The 11,622-nt window shown below is 39.5% G+C and overlaps 1 protein-coding gene and 1 long non-coding RNA gene across 2 annotated transcripts; one reads left to right on the forward strand and one right to left on the reverse strand.

Moving 5' to 3' along the window:
• The first annotated feature begins 38 nt into the window (after positions 1 to 38).
• LOC147224303 (uncharacterized) lies at positions 39 to 10,763 on the forward strand. The gene is made up of 3 exons (XR_015107439.1): positions 39 to 137; positions 242 to 316; positions 10,737 to 10,763. It is a non-coding gene; the product is annotated as an uncharacterized LOC147224303 (long non-coding RNA).
• LOC147224304 (uncharacterized) lies at positions 3,417 to 4,618 on the reverse strand. The gene is made up of 2 exons (XM_086164934.1): positions 4,601 to 4,618; positions 3,417 to 4,145 (listed from the first exon to the last, which is right to left on the reverse strand). Exons 1-2 carry the CDS (start codon positions 4,616 to 4,618, stop codon positions 3,417 to 3,419), a joined length of 747 nt encoding a protein of 248 aa, XP_086021060.1.
• Positions 10,764 to 11,622: the final 859 nt, after the last annotated feature.

An 11,622-nucleotide genomic window follows, 5' to 3' on the forward strand; every position in this document is an offset into this window, starting at 1 on the left:
CGCCCCGTAAACTTGCTCAGGGGCGGGGTCGATCTCACAGAGGAAGGGGCCCCTCTAGCGGCGATCAGATGAAACTGCATGCAGTTTTGAGCAAGTCGAGGGTGATTCCCGGGTTGTAATGAAGACAAAACTGCAAGGTACACATGAGCATCCTTCACAATTGTCAGCTTGCACCATCTTTAACATCTTATTTCATTTTCAATAATATCATCGCATTCAATATTTCTTTGATCTTCTTCAGTTCCTTTCAGCTGCTGCCTTCAGGGGTCACCAAGGCGAATCAACTCACTTCACTTCCCCTAACTGTATTTTGCCTGTAAGTAGCAATTTGTTTTGCAGCCAGCAGAGAGAAAAAAAAAACAGCAACCCAAAACAGCAACACATACCGCATATTTTCATATTTTCAGCAGAAAGACAAGGTGCACGTTGGGGGGAAAGAGGGGGGGGCAATTACAATTATCTACTTTTAAGGCCAAAAGCATCTGTTGTAAATGAGTGTTGGTATTTTTTAGTCTACCTCCGCCTAACTCTCTTCTCTGTATTCTCTTTCTCTCACATAATCTAACTTCATGTCCTCTTCCACTCCATCCATAAATCTATTCCTGCCTTGTTTGGCAGGCCAAACCTCAGGATCCTTCTACCAATTTGTTCACTATCCTTCCTCTGTCCATGCCAAAATCATTTCAGTCTGACTTTGTCTCCTTAAGATCTAACCATGTGCTGGCCCTCTGATGGGACCTTTTCCTGATCCTATCCATTCCCATCACTCCCAACAAGAGCCTTAGCATCTTCATCCCTGCGACCTCCAACTCTGCATTGTTTTTCCCTCAGTGCCAGTGGACTGAATTGTGCAAATTCTCTGCTCTCACAGCTCTCATGTAATAGTTAATAAATAATAGTTGAAATAACTCAAGCAACGATACCGTGTAAGAATCAGAAAAATGTACGTATTCTGAAACTTTAGTTCCAGAAAGAACTGATGGCTTGATGATTTGGTTTAGTATGACCATTATGGAAAAGAGCATTCATCTTGCAAATATGTTTTTCACCACATTATGTATGTAGGAGGAGTAGTGAGATGATCTGTCACGTTTCCACAAGAGAGTGTAATGCAATTGACTGAGGCTTCATGTCACCTATTTCCTACTCCCTGTTTCACCCAAAGCTGATTTTCAGGAACCTGTTATTCTGCACTACCTTCAAGGATTAGTTTCACTGTTTGTTGACAAGCTTGTTCAACCAAAGAGTTTCTAAACAGACAAAACTTTAAATTTCATCTAATCTGTGTCCAAATGTCATCACTAATGTAAAATCGGTAGTAGATAATTAGTAGATAAACCTGTTATGGCAGTTGCTATCTATGTTGTCCTCTTAATTATCAATAAACACTAAACTCTTTTTTTAGATGGTTTTATATGAATATTACTTGTGATAGAACTGGTGACCAGTTGTAGCCCGCCTCTCTCCTTGTGATTCTGTGTTCATGATAAGCGGTATGTATAGAAAATGAATGAACAAATAAATTAAAATAATCAGTTTCCTGCATCAAAACCATTAAATATTTATTTCTTTCATTTTGTTTGTCTTGAAGTTCGTAAGTGCCTCCACGCAGGCATGTACATTCAATGTAAACTCACTGAATTGCCATGACAAAAGTCGAAAGGGCAAACCCTCTTCAAATAGACAAGCCCTTTATACGTCACCCCACCCACAAACCAACAACATATCCGTGCAAAGCCTGCAAAGTTATCTTCCCAGGTCTCAAACAGCGGTTCAAAAGATTACAGTTTTACAGAACTGTAACCCAGAGGAGAAAATGTGATTCTAGCAAAACACATCCAATGAGAGTCGGTAATTGGGAAACTACAGCCTTGCTGATGAGGACAAGGACTGCTGACGTATATGAAAGTAATTGCTCGGTTGCATACCAACGCATCTTGAGCATTCCTCTTCTGCTGACATGCATAATGACGTGCTATTGTTCAAGTTTTGACTTGCCTCAGAGGGCGCCCCATAAACCAGATATGTGCCTGCCAACACTGGCTCACATGCTGTCTGTTGCCGATTAGCAATTTTGCACATAACCACTATGTTGATCCCTTAATACGACTCACGTATTGAAAAATAATATCCCCTCATGCATTATTTTACAGAAAGGATTAGAGGTTAAATACACGAAAAGAAACTAAAACTCTTGATTAATTGCAGGGCTGTGAGACAATTATGCATGCCTTCTTGAGAGAGTAGGTCAAAGGTCATGGGGAGAGTTTGATAAATGTTCAAAAGGGCACGTTAAGACAACGACATTTGAATTATATTCCCAAATAAATTGTATTTAAATTATATTCCAGAATAAAAGGCATGTTATGCTTATATTATATTCAAAAATACAACAAAAAAGAGGATCAGGTGGGTTGTACACTAAGTGGTATCAACTCTAATCTTATCTGATCACATGCTTGAAAACAAAACAATTATAAGCGGCAGATCATTTCAGGCTGGTGAGAGGCCGTCAGCCTTGACGCGCCTGTGTTGCGCACAACACAGCTCATGGCATGGAAACGTAAATGTGTTTTATTGGGGCAATTATTGTTGAACAGGCAGTAAAAACAAGAGGGTGCCTTAAACAGGGAAGGGAGCCATTATGACCAGTCTTTAAAAAAAAAAAATCCCCTCTCTTTTATGTGATCATAATGGGTCACTTTTTTGATTTTACACAAATATGCAGCCAAATGGGTGGCGTAATTTGCATGTTTAAAAATGAAGTAAACAGTGTTGGGTTTTGTTTTTTCTGTTTTTTTTCTCACAATACATTCAAATCACATACGGAGGCAAACAAGTATTTAGTCAGCCTCCAATTGTACAAGTTCTCCCACTTAAAAAGATGAGAAAGGCCTGTAATTTTCATCATAGGTACACTTCAATTATGAGTGACAGAATGAGAAAAAAAACAGAAAATCACATTCTTTGATTTTTAAAGAATCTATTTGCAGATGATGGTGGAAAACAAGTATTTGGTGAACAACAAAAGTTTATCACAATACTTTGTTATATGCCCTTTGTTGGCAATAACAGAGGTCAAATGTTTTCTGTACGTCTTCAGTCATTGTTACTGGTACTTTGGCCCATTCCTCCATGCAGATCTCTTTTAGAGCAATTATGTTTTGGGGCTGTCGCTGGGCAACAAGGACTTTCAATTCCTACCAAAGATTTTCTATGGTGTTAAGATTTGGAGACTGGCTAGGCCACTCCAGGACCTTGAAATGCTTCTTACGAGGCCACTCCTTCGTTGCCCGGGCAGTGTGTTTGTGATCATTGTCATGCTGAAAGACCAAGCTACATTTCACCTTCAATGCCCATGCTGATGGAAGGAGGTTTTCACTCAAAATCTCACGGTACATGGCCCCATTCTTTCTTTACTTTACACGGATCAGTTGTCCCGGACCCTTTGCTGAGAAAAAGACCCAAAACATGATGTTTCCACCTCCGTGCTTCACAGTAGTTATAACGTTATTTGGATGCAACTCAGCATTCTTCCTCCTCCAAACACGACAAGTTGAGTTTTTACCAAAAAGTTCCATTTTGGTTTCATCTGACCGTAGGACATTCACCCAATCCTCTTCTGAATCATCCAAATACTCTCTCGCAAACTTCAGACAGGCCTGGACATGTGCTGGCTTAAGACGGCTGGCACGGCAGGATTTGAGTCCCAGGCGGGGTAGTGTGTTACTGATGGTAGTCTTTGTTACTTTGGTCCCACATCTCTGCAGGTGATTCACTAGGCCTCCCCGTGTGGTTCTGGGATTTTTGCTCACTGTTCTTGTGATCATTTTGACCCCATGGCGTGAGATCTTGCGTGGAGCCCCAGATCGAGGGATATTATCAGTGGTCTTGCATGTCTTCCATTTTCTGAGAGTTGCTTCCACAGTTGATTTCTTCACACCAACCTGCTTACCTATTGCAGATTCAGTCTTCCCAGCCTGGTGCAGGTCTACAGTTTTGTGTCTGGTGTCCTTTGACAGCTCTTTGGTCTTGGCTATAGTGGAGTTCGGAGTGTGACTGTTTGAGGTTGTGGACAGGTGTCTCTTATACCAGTTCAAACAGGTGTCATTGATACAGGCAACATGTGGAGGACAGAGGAGCCTCTTAAAGACGAAGTTACGGGTCTGTGAGAGCCAGAAATCTTGCTTGGAGACCAAATACTTATTTCAAAGAGGAATTTACCAATTTATTAATTAAAAATCCTACAATGTGGTTTCCTGGATTATTATCCCCATTCTGTCTCTCATAGTTGAAGTGTACCTAACTTTATATTTTATAGTTTACTGATTAACATTATTGTGCCCTTTACTATTAATGTGCACTTTATTATTGTTGTTGTCAATATGCCAATTTCATCTCACTGTGGAAAAGTGAGAAACTTCTTCTCGGTTCCTCTGTATTTCCACAACATGTGGAGAAATTGACACTAAAGCTTACTTTGACTTTGATAATCTTTTATGCATAACATTTGGTATTGGAAATTATTTTATGTTTTCAATATTCTGTGAGTGACTCACGATTGTCTTGTTGAGTTTTTGATATGTGTAACATATCTTACCCATTGTGGGTGTCTCATGGTATTAGTCACCGGCAAAGTTTGTGCTCTGAGATTGAGACTGCTTGTATTTGAAAAGTTTTTTTTGTTATGACTAATAGTTCTTTATGACACTGAAACTCAGAATTCTGAAAGTCACAGGGGCTACATCAAAAAGTTCAAGTACAGTGAGTACCTAACACTTACACGATAAGTAGTTTTATTGATCTAATCATCAATTCTTCCTTTCTTGCTTCTTGTAAATTTTCAGAAGGTACGAATTAGCAAGGGATTGATTTTGAATATGTTAAGTCTACTGCCACTTAATTTGCACTCAAATTGCACTCATCCTTGCACCTGCACTTTCTGAATTACACACAGTTGCACATTCACAGGTGTTATTGCACTGTATTCTACTCACTGTTCTATTGCAATGTTCACATTCATATCTATAATCATATTTATAACAATGTTTACACTCTTCTACCAGCGCATACCTCAATGTAGTGCTGACAGCAAAGTAGGATTTTCACTGTGCAGGGAAACAAATTTCTTCACTGTACATGTGACAATAAACACTTTGAATCTTGAATCTTGAATATTTGATGCAATCTAAATCCTCATGCAAAGTAAATGACAAATGCCAATATCCTATAGAGAGAGATAAAATTTCTTGAGACTTATAAACCCTGCACAGTGCTGAACAACTTCAACAAGCACAAGAAACATGATTTCAACTAATCTGTCAGCCCTGTTTGTGCGATTGCAATATCTTGAGACCAGCCTTTGGGAATGTATTTGGCCGACCTCTGGAACATAAGTGTGTAAGGTTAGCTTTCAGTGGGACCTAGCTTTGGGTCATTGAGACTTCACATTTGTATTTTCGTCAGAAGCAGGATTTCATAAAATAGCAGCATTAAGCCATGGACCTACCAGAATTTGATAGTTAAAATAAAATGTTGTCTAACATTTTTTTTTCTTTTTATATTTCTGTGATGGATGCATTTTTCTCTATTATTATATGTCTTAAGAGTCTGTATTATTAGGACAAGGAAGTCAACTTCAGCTGGAGTTATGTAACTACAATGCAATGTTTCTCAGTGACTGTTCTGTGACCCAACTCTAACTTTAAATGCCATTTTCAAAAATTTCCGTTCTAATTCTATCAGTGTGGTAAATGAACAGCTATAAACGCTTGTCGACAATCAGATGTTCTCAGTAAATGTTGCTTAATAGCAAGGAAACCCCCATTTTGAAGATCCTGTATCCTCCATCAATGAATATCTTTATGCTTCTTTTAATCCTTTCCATCTCTATATCTCTATAGCGGTAACACGTTAAAACTTCATTCACGGTCCTATTATTGTGTTTAATACCATGTTACTCACGTCTGGGCATGGATTTCCTAAAACTCAAACAAGTTTTACAGGCCACACGGCTGTTACATTTTTCCAAAACACTCCAGGAGCTCCTGCTATTTGCTCTTCTGTAGAGCAAAAACATGCCCTAATTCTGGAAAGGTTCATTTACGAGACATTCATTTAAATAGATGATAAAAACTACTGTCATCACAAACACAGTTGTATTTTTCATGTTTGGGCTGTTCAGACTGTTTGCATGAATATTCTTAATACAGACTTGCAGGAAATTTCCATTAAAATACTAAGCGAATTCAAAATTCATAATCAACTCAACTCATCATTCTAAATTTAGTTTTTTTCCTGTTATAATTTTGGATAATCCTTTGACACCTCCATTCATCGCTTTTGTATTTAAAATTGACTTCCTAATCGTAATCCGTAATGTTCTATTTATCTCAATTAATTCTTCATTTTCTTAAACACATATTGGGCGCAAAATCGATTATTGTGTGTGTATGTGTGAGCGTGTGTGTGTGTGTGTGTGTGTGTGTGTGTGTGTGTGTGTGTGTGTGTGGGAAAGAGAGTGTGAGAGAGAGAGAGGGAGAGAGAGAGAGAGAGATATCATAGTTTCCCTTTAACAGTGCAGCCCTCCATACCAATGTGAATCTCCCATGTGACATCACAAAGAAAGATGCAAAACGTACACACATGCACGCATGCACGCACGCACGCACGCACACACGCACACACACACACATACGTATGCACATGCACAGACCACAAAGGACATTCTTTGCTTTATAGTAAGATATAGATCTTAAGAGAAACAAAGGACAGTTGGACTTGAAATACAGCTTTGACGGCACAGAGATCTGTGGGAGAATAAAACTCAGAGGAGACAAATCTCCAGCTTTCTGGCAGCCAGTTATTATGAAACAATACAAAAGACAAAGAAAAAAACTGAGGATTGTAGTAATGATATTCCAGATAGGCTGAAGGTTGTCCAACCTTCCGAGAGACGAATAACTGCTGAGTCATCAATCTAGAAGCTTTTGGCGGAGGTTATTGCTGTTGGTGAAACAGGGGAATTGATTTACCTTGTTTCTTCGTCCAGTTTCTTACATAATTTATTAATCAATTTATTTATTTAATGATCGAATTTAATCATCATCCGACTTCCTGTCTGCACCTTTTAAAACCTTTCGGTGATGTTAAGTAACTGAAAAAGGAGCCTGCTGGGGAGACAAGCTTATTTTTCAACACTCTCCTCTTTGTCTGTTCACATTTGTATGACGATCTTCCAATAACTTCTTGCTAAGTAACTCAGCTTACCTTTTAGTGACTTTAAATTTATGAGATCAAGTACTACCAATAACTATATTTAAAGAGAAATATACAAACAAAACCAAGCAGAAGGCAAATTTTCCAGGTGAACAGGCTGATTGATAGCGGCAGAAGTTATTTGAATCAATACCAGTGGCAGTTGAACAAGAAGTTGGATGCAAGACAAAGACGGCCCCTCCATTGTCATGGAAAAAAAGATTGTATCACCATTGACATCTAATGTTTGAAAGCTGGTACTCGACTGAATCACAAGTGGGTGGAGCGGAACAGGACTGCCAGTCATAAATTAGGGTATTTGAGCATGCCTGTTGCATTGACAACATGCAAAAAAAGCATTAAGTTGCACAATAATTCTGAAGAAACCAACACCGACTGTTGAAGAGGACTCCATTCCCTGCTTGCGTATTACAGAATACCAGTAATCATGCCAAATTATACAATGTTTGCTCACTGTGGACCTCTTTGTGTATGATCAGAATCGCTTAGGAATCTGGCTGTGACAGGTGAGACTACTTAAGTGTGCCCAGTGGAATCCGGACATAAAAAGTACGTAAGTGTAAAACACCCATTCTAACATGCCTGATCTACAGTCAGCATGCGAATGTAGTCTGTCAGTATCAACGCTCTGCATCAGATAGGTGCATAAACACACACACGCACGGATATGCTGCTTACACCGTTTACAAACCATCAATTCAAATCATACTAGCACGTTACCGTTTTATTTAGAGCAAAGTATTTACAGGCTAGAAGATGTGAAATTTCATTGTACTGTAAATCTGTACTATTAGCCGCAACTTTTCTTTTGAACACTGTGGGTTAAACAGTGATGTTGCTGATTTATGGATTTTTTATGGCCAATGAGCTTCATCCCACCAAAATGCTTTGCCTTATCACATTAGACCAATGACATTATTGAGCATGTCACAGTGGGCCAACGAAACTGTACGAATGTAATCAAAAGCACTTTCACTAAGTCTCAGATCGGTCATTATGCACTTCATGCACACACCCTCATCATGGAAAACACACAAAGAAAGGCATATGATGCCATTTTCAAGTTAAAGGCGATCGATATAAAAGTGTGTGATGGAGGAATTCTGTGGCTGTTTCATTTCAAGGTTTTACTTGCAGGATAAAGATGAAGATAGGGATCAATAACCTTTCCTGGAAGGCCCCTGTATTTTTTATTTTGTTAACCAAACGTCTTACAGGCGCTGTTCAGAAAAAAAGCATTTCAGGCACGTATCTTATTAAAAGTGAAAAAATCTTCCAATGTGCCATCTTTCTGTGTAAATATCTCATGATACAAATGGACAGTTGTGGCATATAGACAAGTGCGGCTTATGTAAAACCGGTAAAACATTTTTTTTCTTTTCACCTTTAATTGGTGCTGCTTTATTAAGGTGCGCTCAGTAGTCCGAAAATGACAGTACTATTTTATTATGAATTGACCAGTGCATTAAAATAAAATGCAAATTTAATGAAAGTGAGATTTGCATTGAATTACAATGAATGAATGCATGAATTTCATCATTTATGTTCCTAGCAATTGCATTTGTGTGTTTGGAGAAGCACACCTTAGGTATGGTCTGTAAAAATAATTACAAAATATTGATTGTTCTTCTTCACTTTACAATATATTATCCAAACCTGTGACCCTTTTATAAGAGACGTTAAAATACGATTAACCTGGCGTGGGAGAAATAATTCAGAATGAAACTCTAAAGGTGAGTGTGACCTCCACACACAAATACAAAGTACGACATCATACACCCAAGCTGCCATAGAAACTTGGGAGGAATGTGTGTATTTGTGTGTGTGTGTGTGCTCTGGTGGTCGCTTTGATGATCCGTTCCGAGAGTCTGGCATTAATGTATGGTTGAGGTTCAAGGAGAAGTGGGTAAAGGGCAAGAATAAAGAAAGAGGAAGAAAAGGAGAGGGGCAAGGGCAGAGGGGAGGCTAAGGGTCAGCTAAACATAAGGCTCTTTGGCCATGGTTCCCTGGGTCAGGGCTTAAAGGGCAGGAAGTAGCACGACAATATCCGGCATTCACTTAACCCCCCCAGCTCCACCAAGATTTTGTTTCACACACACACACACACACGGACACGGACACACACACACACATGCAGACACACACACACACACACACACACACACCAGGAAAGGTCACCCAGTGTGTCTTGACAATGTGAGTTGATCAAAGGCAAGCTTTAACTCTTAGGGGGCGGGGGTGGAGTGGCGGGTCGATGGTGGTAGGGGGTGGTAAGAGATTAGCACAGGGGAAAGGGTGTGTGTGTGTGTGTATGTGTGTGTATGTGTGTGTGTGTGTGTGTGTGTGTGTGTGTGTGTGTGTGTGTGTGTTTGGGTCAGCAGGTCTTGTGTTGTTCCTTCAAACCCTGTTGACCATCTAGTCTTTTCAAGGTGGGGTATTCATAAAATATAAGTTGTTTATGGACGACACGGGACTTACAAGCATCAATTGATGCAAACTTGTTTTCCTTTTCAGTCTCAAGTTGTTCCATATGTGTTAAAACTCCAACACGCAAATGATCACAGACTTTTTTTCTTTTTTATCTTTGGACAATAGCATGGCACAGCAAAAGAGGAATAATTACACAATATTAAATAAATTAAATAAAGATCTCCATCCAGCATTCCATCAAGGTCTGAAATCTGACTTCTAGCTGTAGAATGACTTCTTATCTTTCAAATTAAAGACATGATGAATTCAATTTAACTTATGAAACATTTTTTCCCAAGATGAAACTAGAGAACCTGCTTAACCAACAAAACAATAAAAAAGGTTGACATTGAATTTGTTGATTCTCACATTATATTATTTGATGTTAATGATACAGGTCCTTCTAAAAAAATTAGCATATTGTGATAAAGTTTATTATTTTCCATAATGTAATGATAAAAATTAAACTTTCATACATTTCAGATTCATTGCACACACTGAAATATTTCAGGTCTTTTATTGTTTTAATAGTGATGATTTTGGCATACAGCTCATGAAAACCCCTAATTCTTATCTCAAAAAATTAGCATATCATGAAAAGGTACTCCAAACGAGCTATTAACCTAATCATCTGAATCAACGAATTCACTCTTAACACTTGAAAGAGATTCCCGAGGCTTTTAAAAACTCCCAGCCTGGTTCATTACTCAAAACCGCAGTCATGGGTAAGACTGCTGACCTGACTGCTGTCCAGAAGGTCATCATTGACACCCTCAAGCAAGAGGGTAAGACACAGAAAGAAATCTCTGATCGAATATTATCAGAATAATGATCAGAATAATTATTCTGATAATAAGTAATAATAATAATTAATAAAAATAACAATAATAATAATAATACCTAATAGTATCTAATAATTAATGATAATATTATCATAATAATCTGATCAGATTAATAAAGTTGTTCTCATGTCATCTCATCTCGAATAGGCTGTTCCCAGAGTGCTGTATCAAGGCGCCTCATTGGGAGTTCGTGGGAAGGAAAAAGTGTGGCAGAAGACACTGCACAACCAGAAGAGGTGGCCGGACCCTGAGGAAGATTGTGAAGAAGGGCCTATTCCAGACCTTGGGGGAGCTGTGGAAGCAGTGGACTGGATCTGGAGTAGAAACATCCAGAGCCACCGTGCACAGGTGTGTGCAGGAAATGGGCTACAGGTGTCGCATTCCCCAGGTCAAGCCACTTTTGAACCAGTGGCAGAAGCGCCTGACCTGGGCTACAGAGAAGCAGCACCGGACTGTTGCTCAGTGTTTCAAAGTACTTTTTTCCGATGAAAGCAAATTTTGCATTTCATTTGGAAATCAAGGTGCCAGAGCCTGGAGGTAGACTGGAGAGAAGGAAATGCCAAAATGCTTGAAGTCCAGTGTCAAGGACCAGCAGTCAGTGATGCTCTGGGGTGCCATGTCAGCTGCTGGTGTTGGTCCACTGTGTTTTATCAAGGGCAGGGTCAATGCAGCTAGTTATCAGGAGATTTTGGAGCACTTCATGCTTCCATCTGCTGAAAAGGTTTATGGAGGTGAAGATTTCATTTTTCAGCACGACCTGGCACCAGCTCACAGTCCCAAAACCACTGGTAAATGGTTTACTGACTATTGTATTACTGTGATCAACTGGTCTGCCGGCTCTCCTGACCTGAACCCCATCGAGAATCTGTGGGATATTGTGAAGAGGAAGTTGAGAGACACCAGACCCAGCATTGTGGATGAGCTCAAGGCCGCTATCGACGCATCCTGGGCCTCCATAACACCTCAGCAGTGCCACCGGCTGATCGCCTCCATGCCGCGCCGCATTGAAGCAGTTATTTTTGCAAAAGGATTC

The sequence above is a fragment of the Fistularia commersonii genome, chromosome 18 (genome assembly GCF_037954325.1).
Source record: "Fistularia commersonii isolate RoL2024-O1a breed Wild chromosome 18, RoL_Fcom_v1.0, whole genome shotgun sequence".
In the NCBI taxonomy this organism is placed as follows: Eukaryota; Metazoa; Chordata; class Actinopteri; order Syngnathiformes; family Fistulariidae; genus Fistularia; species Fistularia commersonii.